The sequence below is a fragment of the Temnothorax curvispinosus genome, unplaced genomic scaffold (assembly GCF_003070985.1).
Source record: "Temnothorax curvispinosus isolate PA1 unplaced genomic scaffold, ASM307098v1 QBEX01004246.1, whole genome shotgun sequence".
Classification (NCBI taxonomy): Eukaryota; Metazoa; Arthropoda; class Insecta; order Hymenoptera; family Formicidae; genus Temnothorax; species Temnothorax curvispinosus.
Window position 1 is genome coordinate 104,762 of NW_020214026.1, and position 24,672 is coordinate 129,433.

The 24,672-nt window shown below is 39.0% G+C and overlaps 1 protein-coding gene across 16 annotated transcripts in view; it reads left to right on the top strand.

Annotated features, from left to right (window-relative positions):
- LOC112453316 (nesprin-1) overlaps positions 1–24,672 on the top strand; it is a 98,027-nt gene continuing 73,355 nt past the window's right edge. For 3 of the 16 annotated variants that reach the window (XM_025013991.1, XM_025013995.1, XM_025013997.1), the window contains exons 1-14: positions 7,362–8,536; positions 17,227–17,288; positions 18,198–18,293; positions 18,369–18,452; positions 18,518–18,610; positions 19,067–19,090; positions 19,265–19,434; positions 19,521–19,923; positions 20,103–20,249; positions 20,341–20,881; positions 21,125–22,808; positions 22,891–22,999; positions 23,095–23,109; positions 23,378–24,425. In XM_025013991.1, the coding sequence (XP_024869759.1) occupies positions 7,822–8,536; positions 17,227–17,288; positions 18,198–18,293; positions 18,369–18,452; positions 18,518–18,610; positions 19,067–19,090; positions 19,265–19,434; positions 19,521–19,923; positions 20,103–20,249; positions 20,341–20,881; positions 21,125–22,808; positions 22,891–22,999; positions 23,095–23,109; positions 23,378–24,425 (5,191 nt within the window). In that variant the 5' untranslated portion in view covers positions 7,362–7,821. Of the gene's footprint in view, positions 579–3,852; positions 4,327–4,572; positions 4,802–7,352; positions 8,537–17,226; positions 17,289–18,197; positions 18,294–18,368; positions 18,453–18,517; positions 18,611–19,066; positions 19,091–19,264; positions 19,435–19,520; positions 19,924–20,102; positions 20,250–20,340; positions 20,882–21,124; positions 22,809–22,890; positions 23,000–23,094; positions 23,110–23,377; positions 24,426–24,672 lie in introns of those variants that run through there. The other 13 variants (XM_025014003.1, XM_025014007.1, XM_025013994.1 and 10 more) reach the window with 10 other exon arrangements.

A 24,672-nucleotide genomic window follows, 5' to 3' on the forward strand; every position in this document is an offset into this window, starting at 1 on the left:
TGGCACCGACTCCTCGCACCCGCGTCCGCGTCCACCATGCGGGGCGGAACGGATAAAAAGAAACGAGCCCCGCTTCGAAAGAAGAGAAGAGAAGAGAACGGGAGGAGACGCGAGGTGAGAACGAGGGCAACGTCGTTGGAGGGCGAGGAGTAAAGGACGAGCAACGCTGCTAAGTCGAATGTCGAGTGATGCCAAAGTTAATTATAAATGCGGGCCGCGAGAGAGAGAGAGAAAGAGAGAGCGTCGCGACGCCCATCCTGGATCGATGATCCAGCGCCGGGACCAGTCTCTCTGTGATTCGCGTCGCGAGATCCGGCACAGAAATCGCTCTCTCTTCCTCTCTTTCTTTCTCCCCGTATTTCGCTATTACCCCGATTTTACCATTATCGATATCGATTAAGTTCCTCACTCGCGATCGGTTCTCGACGAACCGTGAGTTTTGCAGTGAATATCCAACGAAAGAGGAAACGACAAACGAGCAAAAGTGTGATTTTCGGCATAGAAGTTGATTTCAATTGATGAGATCGATCAGAGTCATTGAGATCGTCAGTTGGATCAAGCATTCCTTGGATTTGCCGGTAATTTATGTTATATGTAGGTACTTAAGATATTCGATCATAATTTTGCTGCTTCAAATTGTATAATCTCATAGTAAACTTTTTCTTACCTACAATGTTGAAATATAGTTTCGATAGTTCTCGAATTGCAAGAAATTGAAAATTAAAAATTCTTCTATTATTATTATTATTATTAAACACTGTAGAAAAATTTATATTATTAAAATTATGATTGAGGGTCTTGGAATGTCCTGTGTTCACGATTTGTGTGGGTGGCTGTTTGCTTGTGTATGTGATGATTCCGGATGGTTGCGTAATTTATAAAAATTTTATTAATCATCATACCGTAATAATTTCAATCTAGTTAATTATTTATGATACTAAGATTTGGATCCTAAGACCCTGTTTGTGCTCTGTCACGGTAGATGTTGATAAAATAAGTCTCTTGTTAAAAACGTTTTGATACAACACATTTTACACGCTTTGATATAAAAAAATTGTTATATTTACCAAACAAAGTTATAAAAATAAAATTACATATTAACCAGAATAATTCCTCCAATAGCTTCAGTACATTACATTTATCAGGAGTAAAAATATTTTTGATTTCTTTCTAAAAAATTTTAGATTACTAGCTTTATCTAAGAACTTAATAAGTAGATGATATTTTGCAACAATCTAATACATACAAAGTCAAGTTTAATGAACCTCGTATGCATTGAAGTTGAGTCATCGCAAAGCTCGTTAAACGATAGGTACATAGCATCTGCGTTTGATCACCGATAATGTCACGGGGTTGATAGATGAGGGTGAGCGCCAATAATAATTGCTGACCAACAAGCCGGTGCGGACGATTCTGTCAGCGACATCCATTCCGAACGCCGACTATTTCTGATCATCAATTCAGTAGAGAGATCTTATTTTTGGACGCAGCATCCGAGGTCCAGGATCCAGCGTGCCACTAACGTTCGACTGGCCTGTTGATCCGTCTTCGCATTAAATTTTCCAGCGATCTGACAGAGCTTCTTGGCTTTCGTTCTGTCTTGCGTGACCGAGATCAAGATTTCGCTCTTTCAAACAGCGAGCAAAATGCGAGCAAAATCTGCTATCGCAATTCTAATATTAACGTTTACAATTTTATCGATTGGAAAGATTTGGATTAATCGCAAATTATTTGTCGATAGCAATTCTACCTTCTCCCGAAACTGCATTTTTTATTTTTATGTAGCAATATCCAAAAATTTCCGATTCAAAGATATAAAAGAGATGATAAAAATAGAGCAATCACACACACATTTTTATTTTTCAATATGATATCACCTTTCTAATCTGTTTTTTTAGAACGATAAATTAATTTTTCTATATCACTAAAGAAATATTCTAAATTTTTGTCCTTAAAATAGTTTAAGTAAAAAGATAGTTTGTGGAAAATACTTGTTCGAAATTAGCGTTTCAGTTGTTACTGTGATGTTCTGTTAATTCTTGGTGTTTTACATTGCTAAAATATCTTAAAGTTATAACAGAGAGAGATATATGTCATGCACGCGCATGATGAGGTACAGTTCATAAAGAATGTCTCGACAGATTCCCACAAACTCTCAAAAGAAACGATATAAATTATTGTAAAATTACAAACTAGCACTGTGGTTTTTGCAATATGTTTGCTGCAGACAATGGAAACATTATAACTTCGTCCGAGCCTCAAGTCTATCATATATTACATTCTGGTTTATGCCGGTTGTACATCTCTTGGTACATAACTAGTCGAAAATCATTCTCAAATAGCAACAGATCGCGATCAAGATTTATTTGCGAGATCGACCGCTGTATCGACGATACCTTCGGGATTACCTTTCGCACTCCACGTGGGTGGTCAAACCGGCGGCGCGACCGCGATGGGCGATTACAGCTGTTAATATCCGTGTCAGTTGCCGAAATACCCGACGCAGTCATTGCGAATATACCTGCCGGCTTGTCGGGCGCGTGTATAAACGCCGCGCTGATTAAAAATAGAAATAGCGCTATATTTAGCCGGCCTACACTCGGTATCTGGCTAAAAAGCTTAAGACTTTTCGTCTACGCGCGTTTAGAGCATGCAGACTTCCTCTTTCGATTTCACGGCGCGTAAAATAGCTTGGTGAAACAATGGAAGGAGGCGTAGAAATACCTCTCATTGCTGCTAACCACATGTGTTGCTAAAGTCATAAGAGACGGTGAGAACGATTCGCTGTTCGAAAATCTTGGCATTATTATTCGATCTAATATATTGTAAAGTAATATCTACAAAGAAGAAAACTGTTCTATCTAAATTCCTAACGTTCAACAGAAATATATTACGCACAAATATGACGAATGCGATAATTATGACCGAGAAGGCCGTGACGCATTCGATGCGTCTGGCCGAAATTAAATAGACGCCGAAATTGAATAGATATAGACAGCCGTTTCCAGTTGCCAAGATCTCCGGTATCAACGAACTCTACGGCCGAAATTTGTCGAAATGGCTTTTTAGTGTACATACTTTCGAAAATACAAAGCTTATTATTATAACTGGCAGATATTTTCAAAATTTACATACATTACATCTGACGGTGTTGAAATGATAGAAATCCGATTGTTTTATCGTATCAGCGCCGCGGCGCCGTGACTTCTGTTTATTATATACCGCTCCCGTTATTCGTTCTCTCGCGTGTCTGCATTCTCTCTGACATTTTGATAATTATACGCGGATACCTTATTTCCGCATTAGTGTGCAAAAGTTCATAGGTACATACGTACAACAGTACTTACCTATTTCGAGAAACTTTTGGCCATGTGCCATGTCGAATAGTCGACGCTATTATGCGATCCAGAGTTCATTTAGTGTCTTACAGTTCATCCGTGGTCTTTTGTTTTTCTGGAAATATTCGCTGTCAATCAAACGTCAGAATCAGATTGTGTCTCATTGCTTGTTTTTAACGAAACAATATTTCGCGATTTTACTCAACACAGTACGTGACTGAAACTTTATTGACAAATACATCCAATTGAAAGAACAGTCAATTAATAATTAAATTTTCAATTTTTTTTAAATAAAATTGATTAACATTAGGATTATTTTGGCTTACAAAATCGACACATGATTATGCAACATTGCAATATTTTTTCTTTATTTAATACAAATGTCACGTCTAGATAGGATCGGCAATACTCATTGTAAGCGACTGCTCCGACTGAAAATGCGTAATCAACACAAATTTGCATTTAGAGCTGGAACGAAGATATCTAATACACTTTGAATCTTATATACCTGGCGTTTAGATAATCAAGGTCTAATTGCTCTCTTCCTTGTAGCGATGCTAGCCTATAAGCGAGGCGAAGCGGCGAGCAGTTGAAGTGGTCCGAAATGTCGCAACAGCATCCGTCGAGGCCACCCGGAGGAGGCCATGTACCTCCGGGTAGCTGGTCAGGACGACCTAATGCGCCAAGCGCGCCGAGTCCCTTCAGGCCCGCTTCGCCGTACACGCCCTCGTCGTCGCCGCATCCGCAAGGACGAATTCATCGCGGGCCTCCGACTCCGGTCCATCCAGCTCATCCCATGTCACCGCTCGTATATCCTGGAATAATGATGCATCCGATGAGCCCGGTGCCGATCGGAATGCCAATCTCACCCGGGATGTCGCCCGTCTTCGGCTGTCCGACTTCCGGTTACATCCAGTGCCCAAGGCCACGGTGGCCTTCGCCGATTCCTACGGGTAGTCAAGCGCCAAGGCCATTCATACCAATGCAGGTACGCAATGTTTTCATGTAACGCGAAGGATGACAGATCGATAGTAATGTGTCGTCGATGTACGTCTACGTCGCGTGTTGCAGTACTTGTCGAGTTGTTTAGACTCGAGTGTCTAATTCAATATAACACGAATAAATTGTCACGTTAATGCAAAAGATGTATTTAAATATTACAAATCTACTAGTGAAAATACACTGATGAGACATTAACGCTAAATCTAAAACGTTTTTTCATCCCAACTTGCAGAGTTCTTTCAGAAGTGATTCGGCATCACCGGTACCATGCGCGCCGCCAGAATATCTGATAGCACCCTACAGACCTGGGGATTACGAGTATATTGGCGTGCCCTTAGATCATACGCAGACGGACGAGGAAAGCAGCGGTCCTAGCACAGCCGAGATCATCGCCAGTCAGAGTCAAGATTACGTGGACGAAAAGCTCGCCGAGTACCAAGCTACCATCCAACAATTGCAGGGTAAGTTTTACGAAGTCCAGAAAATCGATTCGTTTTGCGATGGAATGGTATCGGTCACGTTACAGAACGCCCAATAGACTATCATTAAACCCTCACTCATTCTCCTATAAAACCCTTAATTATAGACTATCTGCCGATTCAAATCACGCGCGAAGCGTTGTTGCGCACGCAAATTTCGACCATGGGGATGTAAGTGCTCAGATTGTGTATCGTGTCTGCGTGCGTATCATAAGGGAGCCATAAAATTTTCGTCGATTTCCATCAGGGGAACACCATTGGGAATTTATTTCTTCTATACTTCTCTTGCGTTTTATTGATGAAGCTATAATTTTGAGATTTCGCGGAAATCGATACATTGAATTCCACACGAATAAAATATGTGATTTCTCGGTATTTTGAAAGTAATGAAAAATTGATATAACCAGAAATAAGATTAAAATTATTTAAAATTATCTATTTCTGATATATCTTAAAATAAAGTAATTGCAGCTTTAAGAAACTTTTCATAGTCATTTTTGGAAGCAAAGATGCATATTTGGAAATAAGGTCCTTGCTTGCAGACCTAGATTTGTCGTAAAAAGATGTAAAAGGAGGACGCATCGTTACTTACGGATACTCTCGCGATGTGTGCATTCGCAGGATCGTAATTCGTCTACGCTTCTTGCGCAACGGGCCGCGACGACGGCGACGGGTCGCGTCATGCGTCTCGCATACTCGTCGAATCGAACTGTGGTGCAAGGGAAAATAGGATAGAATCCGCGGAGACGTGAACGAGTTATAAATAGACATGACGAACACCTGCCGCGCCATTCGCAATCGTTACGTTCGCTTTTCCTGTCAGAGACACCTCGCTGTAGGCCCCGCTGGACGAATCACCTCACCGATAGATTGATAGCACAACGTTTAAAGATCATCCTCGATTCGCAAAACAACGTGTCCCACAAATCATGCTCCGAGTATCCGACTTGATCGGTTCAAATATATTCTCCAAATTTTCTTTATAGAAAACAAAAGAAACGCCATTTTTTCATATAAGGGCGATGAGGTATATTTCGTATATTTAAAATGCGTCGCGCTATATTTAAATTCTTCACTATCAAGTTTCAGAATGTTTTGAAGGAATGATGATAATTGGAATTTGACTATTAATAGATCGTAACACGCTCATTAAAATTTGTAGCGCGTGCTTGCGCATGCTTCACGCGTGCTTAATAAATCTCGCGGCTTCCTGTGAGCGAATCCACGATTCGAGGAGATAAATGCGTACGAAATTGACATCACGCCGAGCGATTAAATTCAACGCTAGGTAACTCGATTTGCAAATTGATGATCGCGCGCTGGATATCGCGTGCCTGATTAAGATGCGGGATGCATGCTCTGTAATTGCGGGGACCGCTTTGCCGCAGATTGCAACATGTCAGAACGACGTTCGCGCGAATGGAGCTGATGAGTAGTCCGTGACATTAATGATCGTGTTAAGGAAATCATATCGCTATTACACCGATTATTAGCAAAAAGGGATTACTTATTGCTGGAAGCAGCATGACTATGGACGATTGCATAATTCTCACGATCGGCGAAATGGTCAGATCGAATAACGATCATACGCACTTGGTTGCCTTAATGCGTTGCAGGTACTTACATGACGTAATTTCATTCATTCCCCTATTTACATTATACATCCTAATAGAATGTATTTGCGCAATGTATTAAAACATGATTATTTGAATTTTTTGGATTAAATGGCTCAACCTCCCGTGACATTTACGAATTGTATTGATGCACAACTTGGAGTATATATTTTTATCTCTTAAGACCTTTAATCTTCTTTATTGCGTCGCGACGTCAAACGGTCTTAAACTACTCCAGTTTCGTCTCCCGACAGAGATATTTATTTCATTATATCTTAACTCCGACTTAGTAAGGATTAACAAATAAGTCTCCATAAGAAAAGCAAACAAAGGCTTTGATGAATTTCCATCTCTTGATAGCTTTCTTCTCGTGATAATTCTTTCAACTCGTTGTTCTTTAGAGTCTTAAATTTTTGAAAAATAGATCTTGCAAAAGCTAGAATACGTGTTATTTTTAGAAAAAGATTTCTGCGTAAATCTTGCACATTTATTATATCAAAGAGCTTCTTATTTTTGATGCATTATACCGAATCACACATGCCATAACACGTGTTTTATAACCGCATAATCATCGATTAATTCGAGTCAAAGTTTCCCCTCGTGAGAGAGGCAGCACCTGAAGCGAGCGACCGCATTGACGGTCGACGAGTTAGTCAATCTGCCGGCTGGCACCGTAGATAGATCGAGCGGGGCAAGGGCCAGGGAAGAAATAGGATAAAGGGATTAATCGAACGAGAAAAGTTAAAAACCCTTTAGAACAAACCGCGAGTTTCTTTTTGGAGGGAGTTCGCGGTCGAGTTTGCCTTCGATACCGGTCTTCTTGGTTGTCCCATGTCGGGTCGCGTCGCGTCATCGTCGCAGGCAAGTGGGAATGGCGGCGGTACGAGGTGGAGGAGACCGAAGGAGGAGGTCTCGACAGGCCGGTAGTATCGAACCGGCGCCCGTCGCGCACGGCCATACCGTATACATTCCGTATTCGTACATTCCATGCGCGCGCCTGCGACGCGAGCTATAGGTAGGTAGGTGCGCACTCCGCTGTCATGAGTGCTGACAGAAAATCAGCCCGAGATATACTCGCAGGCAGGGTTGCAGTTCGCCGATACGATTGATAGAACGACACGACGCGTCTCCAATTACTCGCACGCTCTTGATAATCACTGAAACGGAGCAGGTGACGCGAATGCGACAGATGCAACCCAGTGTATGGGGTGTGGTGTCGGGAAAACAGGTGTTGGGCTAGCAGAGTTCTCGGATATAAAATTAAGACGGGGGGAGAGAAGAGGGAAGAGGGAAGAACCGGGCTGACATGCGGACTCGATGAGCGAGACGTGCCGGCTGATGATTTCTGGGCGAAAACGATGAAGTAAAAGGACAAACAGCTCTTGGAATATGTCGCAAACGACACCACCCAGAGGTAGTCCGACTCCGTCGAGGGTAGACAGCCCTGGCGGTGGCGGCGCCGATGGTGGCGGCAGTCCGAGAACGCCACGTGGTAGCCGGCTGCGGGATCGGGTGAGCTTTTTCGAACAGGTCTGGTCGGCCGGACGTAGTCCTAGCACCGAGGATCTCCTGGAGGATTCGGACGCGCGCAGATCTTTCCGATCGCCGACACCTCGGCGACCGTCTTCCAGGGCGAGTGACTCTTCGTTCGAGGAAAGCTTCGAGCGACTGGTAGAGGAAGGCGAGCTGAATGGCGCCAAGGTCGTGAAATTTGAGAAAATCACCGTGAAGAAAAGCGTACGTGCGATCAGCACGAGTAACGGCGACACCGCGGTCATTCAGCAGCGCGCTTTGACAGAGTCGAGTAGGACTCCCAGCGAGGAGCAGATCCTCGAAGACTCAGCCTATCAGAGTCATAGTCACGGCGTGCAGAGTCATGGCAGCAAGTCCAGTTCGGTCACCTCCTTCACGAGGTTCCCCTCGGAGGAGAGCCTGTCGCAGAGGAGATCCAGCAGTCCTCGGGTTCAGCAATTGGGCCCGGACGAACGGCCGCCCTCGGAGTGGTACGCCGAGTATCGCAGTCAGAGCTTCCAGAATGTCGCCGCGAGAATCGAATACGTGCGCAGCAGAAGCGAGTACGACGCGCACATCGCCGAGATCAAAGGTACAGGTGTCTTGACCTGAAAATCAAGAATCTGGGCTGCTGTCAATCTCTCGTGTCTCGATATTTCCGACGTTCATGCCGGCCGGCGAGTCGCCGAGTCGCTCGCGACAGTCGTTCTCGTCAAGTATTGGAAATTTTCGCGCATTCAACTACCGGTACTCATAATAAAAAAATACTCTACAGGTTGTTGGTAATGATGTTGATTACCCGCACCATATTTCATATTCGATTAGAAAGGAGATCTCAGTGCAGGACGCGCAGGATTATTTAATAGAACATTGGCGATTCGATTGATCTCGATCGGCGATTTCACGCATCGCGATACATTAATTTTAGCTGACAACTGCATTTTTGCAAACAGCGTTTTGCAAACCTTGCAATTCTTAAGATATTCGCAGAATCGAACTGATTTAATTTTTTGAAACTGTCAAGACTTTTAAATGCTTGATTGATAATTGTACAGATATTATCGAGGCTTAATCTCAAATAACGCCGATACAGAGATCATCGATACAGTTACTCGCAGAGCCAAGATATCTCTTCCTGAAAAGTAGAATACAACAAACATCTTATAAAAATGTTTTTGTTTTTAAATCTGTCGAACTACATAAAAATCTCCATAATAGAGTAATCATTTATGGGATCATTGCATAACGTTGCCATTCAACGGCGAGCTGCGTATAAAACTTAATGCGCCTCGTAACGTGCGCTAGTATAATAGTTAACGATGACGATCGTAGGAACCTCGGTTCAAGGCTATCCTTCTATCTCAATCCACATCTTTTATCCGTTCTCTTGTTCCTCTAGACTCTAGAGTCCTTTTACGAGAGACACGAAGAGAAGTTCTGCGCAACCATATATAATGTCACATAATAAAATTGAATACACTCATACGGATGCAAAAATACAAACAAAACTCAGGATTAAATAATCACGGTTAGCGATGAGAATGCGATCCAAAGTGTTTTCACACTTTTAACACGTCACTTCTCGCGCGTGTGTCGAACAAAATTCTGTCATCGTAGAAACCCGTCGGATGATGAATTAATCGAGTGCGCCAAATTTCGAGGAGCAGGCTCGTTAGCGAGAGGGCACATCGCGCCCACGCGCGCGTTCGAAATACATATATATTCGCGCGTATGCAGCGAAAGGTTGATTGTCCGTCGCGTTAATGACAGCAAATCGAGAACTTCGGACGGGTTCGTTCTATAGCACTCTCGCATGCTGTAATTTTCATAGTTTGCCTGACAGACCACGTGCGCGCTCTGCAACATGCGATCTTACCTCATCGTTTATACGAAACATCAATTATCAAGCAATTAAGAAACAATTTCGCGTGCAAATATAAAACAAGTGGGACTAATGAAAAGCGATATGACTATTAATGAGTTTCAATCTTAAATAGTAAAACTACTTGCAACGAAGTCCTGTGTTTGATACTTGAAATCGTAATTCTATTTTGATAGCATGTAAGATAAATATCTTAATTGTGCTAAAATATGTAATGTGAAAGCTTCCAATAAATTAAAAATTTTACCAAGTACTTATTAAAGAAGAATCTATTTCAAATTTGTGTTTCCGAAATTTAAATTCGTTTCCACATACAAATTTATTTCTATTTCAAAGAAGCTAATTAATAGAATTTTCAGTGTTAGTGAGATATACATATCATTTCTAACTTTGCATGCATACGTGCATACACGCGTACATGCATGTCGCAACTTTTGTTTTTATCACGATTGTATTTATCAGGTTATTTATTAATATTATCTATATAATATCATCGTATCGATCAATGAATATTTGACACGCTAAGCTTCAAATTAAATGCCAAACGGCACCTTTCCATAAAGACTCATAGATATATTTGTACGTCTGATAAATTACTCGAGTTATCGTATGAATGTCAAGGCCATGCTCGGTTATCTCTCATCTCAGGGCTGGCTTTTCGATTGGTGCACGGAGTCGTTAAAACAGTTTTACTGGTCAGACGCGAAGTAGGTCAACGGTAGATCAACGGTAGGTTGACGATCAGACTTACCAAGATAGGATTGTTGTCAGAAAAAAGGCTTCTCTATCATAACAATGTAATATGTTCTATATATCTGGCTTTCAGCACAATAATAGAGTTGGTCTTACTTATATACTTGTTTAAATGCTTTTGAAGGACTGTTTGCCGAAGAACTTTTTCAGAACTTTAAACACATGAAACATATACGTAGGCCTGTTCGTTTTAGCTGAACTTTTTGCACTATTCATCTTTTCTCTTTTTTTTTACGTTGGAAAGAAAAGGAGAAAAGACATGAACTGCGAAAGAAGTTCAGCTAAAACAAACAGGCTTCATGCGTCTACGTATTTCTTTATTGATGTCTCAGCGATGTCAAGAAATAAACGTTTTACGTGCGGTTTTATGTGCGGCAATGGATTTATAATAAAAACTTTAATAACTTCGTTTTTATTCCCTAGCAACAGACTCATCAGCTTTTATGACTATGTTTACAGTGATCATTAATTTGGTAGGACAGAATTATAAAATGTTTGACTACAATAGTCGTAAACCTGGTCAAAATCTTGTAGCAATGTCTGAATATATCAGTATCTAAGAAAAATAGAAAACTAATATAATTTTGTAATACAAAATTGACAAATATTTGAAAGAAATAGATTAGAATTATATTATGGATATTGACTTCATCCGTAAATTTTGCAACAATTTTATTCATTGCAATGCATTTCCTAGCGACAATTATCGAGCGATGTTTTCTCGGAATAAAGTATAGTCGGTTATATCGATCTTCGTGAACGACATGATTTATATACAAGATGATTCGTAACTATAAATTGTCATTTTCTATTACATAAAAAATTTTTGCTCGTTTTCTGTCAGCTTAATTGGTTTATCGAACGTAAAAATGTTTTCTTAATTTCCGTTTTGCGTTTGCATGTCCGGTAAAATATCTCTTTAAATTGATCTTGCCACGAAACGCGTTTATTTTTCGTTGCTGAATCACGAACACACTCTAATTTACGAAAATATTTTTGCGCTTGTATTTGTAGCGTGTCGAACAATGCATAGCGAATGTTAAAACGCAAGCCATTTTGTCATAATTAACATACAATTATTCTTAAAATATCCATTTATGACTTTAAATGAACGTCATATCATAGTTCTCTTCTTTTTCTTTCTTTGAACACTCATGCGCGTCGATTGTTGCTTATTTAAATTTAACGAGTCACCACAATTGCATAATGTATCGTCGAAGTATTTTAATGACTTCGATTATAGACAAAGCTACCGCGTAAGACTAGTGTATAACAAGTTGTAAGATTTGTTTGATCATTTCTCTCTCTCTCTTTCATAATTTATCCCGTCTCATCCGAGAGGAGACGTAGTCTGACCTCATCCTCGAGAACTTGTCCCACTTTACTGATTCCCTTTCCTTTCCTCGCGTGGAAACCGGACATCTCGGATATTGCTGTCTTGCATGGCTGTCGTAATATTGGTCGGCGACCACAAACATGATCGTGAAATTATTCTATGGTATAAGCCTACTTGCGCAACGAAGAAGATTGGGATATTGCTGGCGCAGAACCAATTTTTCTGTGTTCCATGCATGAATATAAATAATAACGAGTGTCTGAATCCTTGGCTTTCAATTTTTAATTTAATTTTTTAGAAAGCTATATAACAAACAATCCGTCAGCGAGATGCGTTAGGAGATGCTCAAAGATGACTTCGTTACTGCAAGATTCAAAATTGCTGTAATCGAAAAGTATGAAGTACCATAATATGTGGTAGGCGTTTATTTCCTTCGGTGTTCTAGCTTTGTAATTTATTCGCACGACAGAAACAATCAGGGAAGTTCACGAACTCCGTAATCCTCTAAGTTTGAGATGAATCTATGCGTTCAGCTAACGTGTTGGTGGCTATCCGTGATACACGGTTCTCGAGGCGGCACGCGACTGTCTCTGGTTGCTTCAAACGTTTTTGCGTTAAACGGCCAATGTCTATTTACGTTTTCTTCCTCGCGCGACCGGTTGAACCATCACGACAAGTAACGGTTAGCGTGGCGAACGTTAAAAGCGATCTGACCTCCGTGAGTTGATCGTTCCGGTTCAAAGTTTCCCTATCGATCCGTGTTATGCCGTTAATTTTTCTTCTATCGGCCTATCTGCTTGCGTAAAAATACATCGATCGTAGCCGAGAATCGGCTATATATAGCACAAACTTGCGAACAATAATCGAAGGAAGTGAAAGTCAATTTCGGCTGTATCCATAATATTGCTTAAATAAAATAATGGATCATTATATATATTATGCAAATTTTATAATCAATTATTTTTAAAGTCATTGGAGTCATATGGTAGTATACAAAATGTTTCAAATATCAATTTTAATTTTTATAATAGATTTTGCAATGAATTTGAAACATTTTTAAAATTAGAACTGTAAATCTGGATTTGTTGATACGCTAACATTTATCGAATTATTCGATACTCAACTTTGGCTATTTGCGAATGCTATTGCGATATTATTTTGGATCTGAACTGTATTTATTTGCTATATAAGAAAGAGGAAAGAAAAATAATAGCTAATTGTAATACTAAATATTAAAATAAAGTTTATATCTAAAATTAATTTAAAAAATATGATCTTGCAATGTATTTAGTTTCCCGACTCGCAGGTCGCAAATAACTTCGAAATTTATTCAAGTCTGCTAGGAAATCTATCGTTAAAATTGAGACACGAGTTTTAGGACACTCCGCATTCGTTCTGGTTCTTAACCCGTAAACTTCGTCCATGGTAAATGCATAATAACTGAAATTTCCTGTTGCTACGTTGATTTTTACAGCCGCACAGTTACCTTCCGTGACGCCGTATAATGAGACATTAATATACGGTTTAGGTTTAGCCTTTGCCCATCTTTTTTTCGGAGTAGTAACTCACAGACGGACACGTGAACGAACGCACGAGTGCTCTGCCATCCTTTCCGTCACGAAAACTGAAATCACGATATTTGGTATAGAACCTGCTGAAATTAAACTTATGTAATCGATGTCTCGTATTTATGCTTACAAGGAAGATGTACTTATTCTTCACGTACAGAACAATTTAAAATAATATCGAAGAGTTAATATAGGATAAAAAATTAATTTTTAAGAACAATTTTTCAAGAGATAAATCACATACAGTAACATTTAATATTTTTACCTTTATTTTCTTTTTAATGCAATCAAAATTATGCGGTTGGCTCAATTTTAACGGCGCTAATAAGATTATATTCTCAAAAACTAAATACGAATCTTTTCGAACAAATTTAAATTTTGTAACTTATATATAGCAGCCAAGTTAAAAAAAAAACGTAAAATGACTTCTGAATATTTATCTACGAAGTAACATTGAACAATTATAAAAAAAAAAACACGTAGGTAGAAAAAGTGGATAAAGATAGAAGCGAGGAAGAGATATAGATGATATTGACTCCGAGACATCTGATTAATGTTATCCATATCCTCGTATCACTATTCCGCGATCGATATCTCTCGATTCCAGTAACCGAATCTGTTATTACTTGAGAAATATTTAGCATCGATACAGTATAAGTAAAAATGCACGCATGTTTCGCTAGTTTGGACGATTACGCGAGTACCGGAGTCTCGTTCTCACAACACCGATGACATAATCGCGGATTATCTTGTCCCAGAATCCTGAATGTTATTCACGAAGGCGAGAGTGGCATGCGCGTTACAGAATAACATTTCTGCTCGTTTAAAACGATATTTATTTTGGATGTCGTTGGCGGGCGTGAGTGCTTGACAAACATCGTGCAAAATTTACTTTACGCGATGCAATTTCGGATATTTTCGAGTACGAGAATACGTTTGGTGGACTTTTTCATGCGCCTCCCGATCAGCTGAATTTAAAATTAGAAATGATACAAACGCGTGCTTCTTACAAAATGGTGGAAATTACACACTAGATTAAATGACGTTGTACATAGTAAAAAACTCGAATGAATCATACGAATGAAGATTTGTTCTTAATTTATTGTAATCATATTATTATTGTATTTAGTTGTCATAATTATATTTAAGTATTATAATTATAATATAAAGAATTGTAAGTGATACTAATAATTATCTTTATTTTGAAGATCTTAAATATTAGAATCATTAAATAATAATTGTTATGTGGGCATATAAATTTTTCAATATTTATGCATTTTCCAGAAAATGTTAACTTGTTAAAAAAATTATTAGATATTGAGAAATGCCTGTAGAAAGATTATTTATCATTAAAATTATTTCATTCGTAATGAAACTCTTTGTATTCCAAAAATGGTACTTTGACAGCTATAATATTTGATCTATGTTATTTCGCATGATCTCACTTTTGACATTTACGGCAATGTAGATATGAAGGACCCTCGAAAATTGTGTAATTAAACGCACCACAGGCACTACGTCTCGCGTGTTTTGCCGAACGATTTACTGTAACCATGACACTCGCGATGAATGGTAATGAGAACGCGTGGGAATATCCTGCCTTTTCAATGTTACCGGGTTGTACTGCAACGCAACGTGATCTTCAACTTTCGCTCACACCCAGTAGCGATGATCAAACATCTACCACGGATAAAATGACGATAAAGACATTAAAGACTGACGATAGTAATTTCTTACAGTTTCCCATATATCGCGAAAGTTCAATAGGTCAGTATTCCTCATCTAAGTTTCTATCACATGTATGCAAATTCTACGAACTTTCCTCATTCTTTATTAAAACGTATCATCTTTCATCTATTTTAATAATTAATATTCTATAAAAAATTACACTTTTCGTAGCAGCTATTTTGTACAAGGTAATTCATAATCGAATGTTCTTTTAATGCTTTTTCTTTGATCCATTTAGGAATGATTTTTTAATACTTATTGAAAATACTACAGTACTTATTTTTATCGTGTCTTTTCAATTTTTAATATTTTTTTCAACTTCAAATTAAAATTTCATCAAAATAAAATATGTTTATTAGTTTCTAAATGACATTATTTTATAATTTATTTTCTTTCCTTAATTTTTATTTATCTCCCAGTTTGTCAATTATTAATTATTTCAAAACTATAAAGCTATTATTTCAACTGTCTTGTTGAGAAAAAATTAATTATTATAAATCGAAGAATTTGCAGTGCAAAGATTATTTTGTCTTTGGGACATGCACATAAAATATATTTAAATAAAATAATTATATATATATTACAAAAATATTTAAAATATTTCTCATAACTCTTGTATATTTGCTTTTAGCGAATACTGTATCGTCTTTTAGTGTTTTCTTATCTTTATATGTACGTGCGAGTTTGAGAATATGTCCTATTAATCTTATCGAAAGGAGAATTTGCGACGCGTAATGTAATTGCAAGAGCAAGAGCTCTTCCAATATCTTCTTAAACAAAATTCAACTGCAAATATTTCCCAAGGCAACTTTTGTGTCCACAGAAAAATTAACGAACTTGTGTCAAAAAGTCCGATTTATGCAACGTTGTCCGAAAGATCAAACGAAAAGAAACTTCTGACGATTCTCTGACTCGTAAAAAAAGAAGAACTGCATCGAATGAAGCACCGTGTCTTCGTTAATTATCGACAGTTTTGCTGATTATAGTCGCACCGCGCGTTGAAGCCTACCTCATGCGTTTGCAAAAAACGATCGCATTACGACACGAAGATATAATATACCGTGGCGAGATCATATGGAGGACTCGATGAAAAGGAACATTGTTTCAAGGCAACGGTATTGGTGCCTGTTGGTGACATCAAACGCCGTTTTATTTCGGGAACTGCAGATTTTTGCTTCCAGGAACCGTCGTAACGTCGTTTCGTAAGCGCACGTGTGTCGGCGAGTAAAAGAATCCCAGTTTAAATTGCATACATTAAACATTATGGCTTAGAATATTTTCATTGAAAGATAAACATCACCCTCGCATTTTTCATACGCAGAAATAAATGAGTTACCGTCTAAAATAGATGCTATCATCAAAGACAGATGAGATATTTCCCATAAATTTTCCCAATTGTTTTTAAAAAAACGTAATAAGGCAGAAATAACTTGTGAGAAGAAGCTCGCATTTTGTACAAGAGTTATAAACATCTCTATGCAATGAATCTCTACGCACACAATCTATTTCGCCGATCATATTCATCTGCTGACTTGTACGATTAGTTTTTCCTCTTGCAGTCAGATCGTGTTAAGAACGGACGTGCATATCGCGCAAATAAATTTACGTGACAGATTAATGTTCGTCTCGCGATCATGCGCCTGCGGGTGTATGCCAGTTGCACATTCATTATCGCCTGTCTGCCTCGTAGTGTGACGGCACCATAACTGGGAAGTATAGTAAAAGTGACGGCAGATTTAAAAATAAAACGGCGCTAATGTATTTCGCGCAATCCTTATAATTGATTTTGATGATTCGCAAATGCCCACGAAATCTACGAACACCACTGTGTGTTCCTTTTCAGCTCGACATTCATCATCCAATACACTCATCTGAACGAATAATTTATATCCTCTCAAAAACACGTGTCGCAATTTCAAGAATCAGCTCCTTAATTTCGTGGAAACATAATCTCCTTCAATTAATTTATTTTTACGACGCAAAAATTAATATTTGTTTCTCGTTTCTTCTTTCAGACGAGCAAGAACGCGTGCAAAAGAAAACCTTTATAAATTGGATCAATTCTCATCTGTCGAAGGTAAGCGTGTATCAAGAAATATATTTGTCATCTTCAATGAAACGCAATAAAACAAACATTCGCGCGTAGCAAATCTTGCCCTGATATCGTACTCCGTTCTACCGGCAAGTACTTGATAACGATAACGATAACGCGACGGTAGTTCTCGATAAGCTGACTCTAGTTCTTTTCTCAAAGTTACGTAATGCTCTCGATCCTTACGTGACGCGTTATAAAACATGACGCGGGTTGCCTCTCGTATCGTGCTATCGAAACTTGAACGGGCTGATCTAGCCCGTACCTGGCTCTTGAGTTTCGATACTCCCCTACTTCCGCATCCTTCAGAACTTGCCTTACTGCGGAAACTCCACTCGTCGTGACATGCATGCATCAGAGGCAACGAAGCTATTGAAGCCGAGCGCCTCGCTCCGAGCGCGTCCTCGTATCGAATAGCCGTTTTGGTAGAAAAACTGTGTATCATCAAACGAAGAACAAATAACATTGATCCATGTAACATACATCGCTATATAGATCGAGAATCAATACGATCGGAAAACAACGAAATTGTAGTTTATTATTATTATTATAGAAATTTTTTGCAGCAAACGTTGTATTAACTTAAAGATATTATACGCTATAAGCATTAAATTTCAAATAATTAAAGTATTAAATATTAATATAATAATTATTAAATTGCAAGTATTTTTATACGCATATTAAATTTCATATAAGCGGCAAAAATATTTGGCTAATTAGTTTGATTTCATATCTATTTTTGAGCAGTTAATTCTTGATTTAATGATGCATATACTTATAAATGTTTTCATGTACTTGGCGTACTTACATTTTTATAAGATTTTTCTTATTTGTATGTTTGAAGAATATATGATTCGTCGTGATTACACAATTTGTAAATATTCTTTTCTATAGAGAGTCCAACCGCTTCGTATTGATGACTTAATCGAGGATCTGAAAGACGGTACGCGCCTTCTCGCGTTACTTGAAGTTCTTTCAGGGGAGAAACTGGTAATGAAATATTTGCGCTGTTATTTATGAGACAAATGTTAAAACCAGTTGTCTAAAATGCTCGTGATCTTTCAGCCTGTGGAGAGAGGCCGTAATCTAAAGAGACCGCATTTCTTGAGTAACGCCAATACTGCGTTACAATTTTTACAGAGCAAGAAAGTGAGTATTTCCGTTATTCTATCAGCAAATTGTGGTAATCGATTTCTAATTTAATATTTTTGCAGATCAAATTAGTGAATATAAATTCGTCCGATTTGGTCGATGGACGACCGCCGGTAGTATTGGGCCTAATATGGACTATCATCCTATATTTCCAGGTATTTATCGTTATCGTTACGTTCAGATATGTTAGTCATATGTAATGACAGTTATGCAAAAGAGCACCAGTATACTTAGTATTCGGTAGCTGCTTAAATATAGCGCTCGTATCACGTATCAAAGTACTTCGACAAATATGCAGCAGCACCATATTTTTATACGCCGCAACGAGAGTTAATTTGTATTTTCTAATTTTCTTGCTCAAGCTATATAATAATTGACCTTATCAATTAACGTATTATTCGCGATTAAACAAAATTTTAATCCTGTGACATATAATCACATTATTTTATTCACAAAGTGAGTTTTAAATTACGTTAATTACGCGACTGGTAAATATTGGGAATCTTTTTCTATATAAATCAAATGATCGTGGCTGCTCGAATAAATTAATCCTCGTCGCGAGTAAAGTAAATTATGTCACTCTGCTAACCGTATATATTTCAATAAACAAGCTACGATCCAAGGATCGCAAGCGGGTGAGTAGTAAAAAAACAAGATCGTGAATGCGATAAATGATCTTGATCGTTCTAAAAGAACAAGACGCATTGCACTTGCATGACATTGCGCATTCTATTAGTATGCACGCTAGATTATCTTTAGGCTTGACAAGGAAAGAAAACATCGTACCAGTCCTCGGCTTTTTTTTTTAGATTGAAGAGAATACGAGAGCCCTCGAGTATCTTGGACAAACCTGGGGCAGCCAAAGCAGCCTCGAAAGCCTCGGCTCGGCGGCAAGCGAAAGGAAACGCATCAGCAGCGAAAAATGGAAACAAAGCGCACGGAAAACGTTGCTTCAATGGGTCACCAACGCCTTGCCCAAGTCAGTATTCTGTCGAATTGCTATTTGTGTAATACAATTACAATACAATTATGTGGAGTTTTCTGTTATTATGATGGATTCTTCAGGGACGTTGGTATTCAAGTTCGAGACTTCGGAGAAAGTTGGAGAGACGGAAATGCCTTCTTAGCTATCATCGATGCTATAAAGGCCAACTTAGTAAACATAGCAGCTATGAGAGAAGCGTCGAACAGAGCTCGGCTAGAAACAGCCTTCCAGGTTGCCGAAATCGAACTAGGTATTGCTCGACTGTTGGACCCCGAGGACGTGGATGTACCGCAACCTGACGAGAAATCGATCATGACATACGTTGCCCAATTTTTGCACAAATATCCGGAACCAGGAAACACGGCTCCTGATTCCTTCGCGGCTATACAAGAAGAATACGACGGTCTACTTAAATGGCTAAACGAGAGAGTCAGGCATCTCGAACAACTTGATAGAACAAACGCCTATCCACAAAGTTATCCGGTACTTTCATAATAAGTCCAACAGATTTAGCGTAAATCTTAATTTTAATTTTTTGAAGCCATTTATATAACAAAAAATTATTAAAATTAATGTTTAAAAGATCTCATGTTATTTCAAAGCTTAAAAAAGATAAGTATAAATAAAGATAAAAATTTATTATTTCTTATATTCTTTTTCAGGAATATATGTTGTTTAGAGCAGAGACTGATGAGAAATCAATTATATATAAAAAGATGCAAAGTTTGGTCGATACACCTAGTATGATAAGCATCACACGAGATTCTTGGAGACATATACAAATGTTATGGCAGCAAATGGAACTCTTTGTAGGTTTCTCTGCAGTTTCTCTAACTTAAACGAACAGAACCTTTAATTGTAGTAATTCCTTTTCAAGAAATGTCTCATTCTCTTTTCTAGATGTTGCACTGGCTTTGGTTGTTAGATTCAGTGTTACCGGGAGAATTAGGAGAAGTCGGCAGATGGTTGGCGAGAGCCGAAGCTCTCTTATACTCGGACAATAATATACCACAAGAAATGTCAGAAAGCACGGCAAATATAATCTCGAACAAACTAGAAGACCATAAAAAATTCTTCCTCGATTTACCGGCAATGACGGAGAAATTCCAGCATGTTAAGAACTCACCGTTGGCGAGACAAGTTCGGCCTGAACAATTAGATAACATGTCCGCGCGCTTTGATAGCCTGCCCGCTCACGCCGCTAAGAGAAGGGTGAAATTAAAGTTCTTAGAGCACAAATGTTGCCTGATCGCTTTCCTATACCTCGTTGAGACCAAACTGAAAGGCTGGAACATCAAATACGGCACAGAGGAGAAAGTGCACCAGATGTTGGAGCAGTATCGCAACTTTGTTTCACGAAACAGGATATTCCAGGAATTTCAGAAGGCTTATTTGGATATGCAGCAAGTTGCGGAGGAATACAAGCGTGACGGTGATATTGGTAAATAAAGATACCTTAGTCGACTATTAGTTGATATTCAATTTAACTGATTGCCAATAATAAATGTATGTTAATGGTATTTACAAGTTGCAAAGGATATTTATATTTACGTGTGACTATTAATTAGAATAAATAGTAACTAGTTAATTCAAACATAATTAATTTTTTAATATTAAAATATAATTTCCTAAGTGAATAGCCTTTTTCCTCATCATAATACAGTGATAAATTCGTGCTTTTCAGATCGAGAAGAGAGCCTCAATATTGATCGCTTTATGCGCGAGACGGCCGAAAAATGGAAGAACGTGTCGATGGATCTGCGCTGCGCCCAAAGTATGCTCGAAGAAGTTGTCGCATACTGGCGTCGTTGGACCATCGTCTCAGATGAATTCGAGGCATGGTTACTTCGCGCTGAACCCGCCTTAATTCTCCCAGAGGAAGAAAGGATGGAGTTTTTTCAAGATATCAGCGTGTGGAAGGACAAACATCAGCAGTTGTCGGACACTGTAAGCTTTCTGATCGCCACATCCGACGAATCTGTTGCATTTCGTCTGAAGGAGCGTTACACGAATCTGACAGCGAGATGGGAACAGCTCTTTCACGAAGCCAAACAGTATATGCACGCGGGTGATCTCATTCGAACGAGAAAGGACTACAAGACGGGAATAGAGACTCTGCAGAACTGGCTAAGAGATGCCGAAATTGCCTTATTGACCACCGGATTGAGTTCTACTGAGCGGATCAAGGCTTACGGAGAAAAATTGCAGACTCTTCACAACGAAGTTGAGGGCATTGAAAACCTCTTCAAGAATATCAGTAAAAAGTTCCAGAACCTTATTCAGGATTTGTCCCGCGAGGAAGTCGACAAGATGATGAACACTCTAAAGAAGGAGAAAGAAGCGCTTGTTAAGGTACGTGCCTTAATACCAATGCAATTGCACTTATATCACCAATTATTGGTGCAACAAGAATCCCTAGAAGCAGGGCAAAAAGAGATATCCGCGTGGCTAGACGAAGCCGAGAGTTTTTTAGCCAATATCAATCTCGCGGGTGGTAGAGACGCTGTTCTAGCTCAATTAGATCGTCATAAAGCTTTCTTTTCGAGAACGCTTTACTACAAATCCATGCTAGAATCTAAGAACAAAGTGTTCGCTAACATCGTCAAGGCTGTCGATAGTCACGCCGACGTGGAGACCGCCGAAGGTGGAGCTACCTTGAGAGAACTTAATGATCGATTTGTTAAAGTGTCTCAAGCGGCACAAGTCTGGGAACAACGTTTGCAAGAGTCTGTCCGACGCTGGACGAAGTTTAAAGAATGCGAGCGGCAAATCTCCGAATGGCTCTCGGTTGCTGAGACGATGATCAACGAGAAGCACATCGATAACCGTCAATCCGTCGAGTACCATAAAAATTTCTTCGGTAAAGTCAAGGAAAAATGGATACAGGATCTCGTGAAGGCCGGTCAAGATCTCCGGAATGTATTACCAGTTGATCAGCAACTCTCCATCGCAAACACGGTGGAAGCTCTTCAGAATCGCTGGAGAGAAGTCCTGACCTTTGCGCCGCTTCATCTAATGAGACTCGAGTTCCGTCTAGATGAGGCCAGCTTCCTTCAATATCTCAAAGAAATCGAGATGGAGATCAGTTCTGAGCAGCAAGCACTTATCAACAACGATGACGTGGACGGTATTCAGCAGCGCAACAGAGAATTTTTCGTGAACCGGGGTACCGTCCTCGAGGTCGAGCGTTGCCTACAGACTTTGAAAAAAATCAGTGATGCCTATAGCAAGCTCAAGCCGAGAGATACCAGCCTGGCTGATACTGCGCAAAACGCTGAACGTTTATGGGAAGAAACCGCGCAGAAAGTGGAGAACTTGAGGGAACAGTTGCGCGAAGTTCCACAACAATGGGCGACTTATAGACAGAAGTGAGCATTCGTTGAATTTTGTCTTACAAATCGGTGGCAAATTTTTTCTTTAAATACTTGAAACTTGTGCAATTGATTTTAGGTTCGATGAGATGGTGCATTGGATGGATCATGTTGATAGTACGTTGAGAACCATTTTACACGAGGTCAATACACTAGAAGAATTCGAAAAGGAGAAAACTATATTTCAGGTAAAATACCAGCCAGTTTCACATACAATTTCTCTATCACGTCATTTAAATATTTAAATACTTTGCTTCGCCTTTTCTGCATTCCCTCCGGATAGCTCCAGACCTTGACGGTAAATATCGCGCACCTCTATCTTGCCTTATTCCTTGTAGAAGTGCTAGGACGCGCTCAAGAGTTCAATGACAATTACTCTTGGAATAAAAATTTTTTAATACCGAATGAATACCGATTTAATCTGATTTGATCTAATTTATCTATAAAAGTTAATCAATAATCAGTCCTTTCTTTTATCATTTCTCTTTCATCTCTTTCATCAAAGGTTGATATATGACTTTAGTCAAACGTAATGAATATCGCAAAATGCTATTGACTGTTCGCAGAAAATCTGCCGTGAAGCTGACAGCAAGCGTGAAGAAATGAAATGGCTGGTTCAAACTCTCGACAACTTGACATTGAATCGTTCGGATCGCGATGCACTTACTGCACAGCAGAATTTGGAGCAATTGATAACTCGATATAAGAACCTGATACCGACGATCGAAATTACAATGACGAAGACAGACATCTATTCAAAGAGTTACACATATCGCAAAGAGGTACGCGAAGTGTGTACTTTATTGCGCAAGGTTCGTGAACAATCAAAAGCCGACGTCGCACCAGAAGTTCCTGAAAAATTACAAAGCGCGGTGGCTCATCAAGAATCCCGTCTTAATCAATTAGAGCAACAGCGAGCAACCATTGTCAGTATGTTACAACGCGGCAAAGATCTTTTGAAAGATCAACATGCCCCACCTTTCGTCTCTTCCGAAGTTCAGCAGTTAGAAACCAACTGGAACGATACGTACGGTCAAAGTATGGAAACGTTGAAGTCTTTGAAGGACTCGCAGAAACTCTGGAATACCTATCAAGAACAAAAGGACGAGATTTTGAGATTGATCGAGCAAGCTGAGAAAGAACTGCGTCAAATTGAATTGGCATCTTATTACGATGCCGCTCAAGTATCTGCTGACCTGCAGAAGAAACAGGAATTCAACGGAAATCTGAGAAAATCAGCCGAGGAAATGATGAAGAAATTACGCGAGACGTATACTAATCTTTCTCAAACGCTCACACCGCCAAACAAGAAAGAGATCCTGGAAAAGGAAGTGACGGAGACCGAACAAAAGATGGAGCATACGCTGAAAATCGTGCGCGAGAAAGTTGTTTATCTTCAGGAACATAGCACTCGATGGAATAAATTTCAATCAAACCTCATGGAGCTCCGATCCTGGATTCAGCAAGCTGCACCCCAATCAGTCGCGAATATCGAAGAGTCCACAGTTTCGCCTGAGGAAAGAGTTCGTCAAACGGAAAATCTACAAAAAGAGATAAAGGAAAAAGTGTCAATTTTAAATGCACTAGAAGACGAATCCCGAAAACTCATAAAAGGTAAATATACAATTTTTTGCTTGGCTCACAATATATTAAAAACATAATTTCACAATACACAAATTTCGTTTTTTGTTACTTAATTTTTATCATTATCATTTCTTATATAGCTATATAATTTATAGATGATATTTCTGCTATTTTCTGCTAGCTATTTTAACTATCTATTCGCATAAATAATTTAAATGTAATATATTTGAAAAGATTTAAATAAAACTTAAAAATAAACGTAATTTAATATTTATGC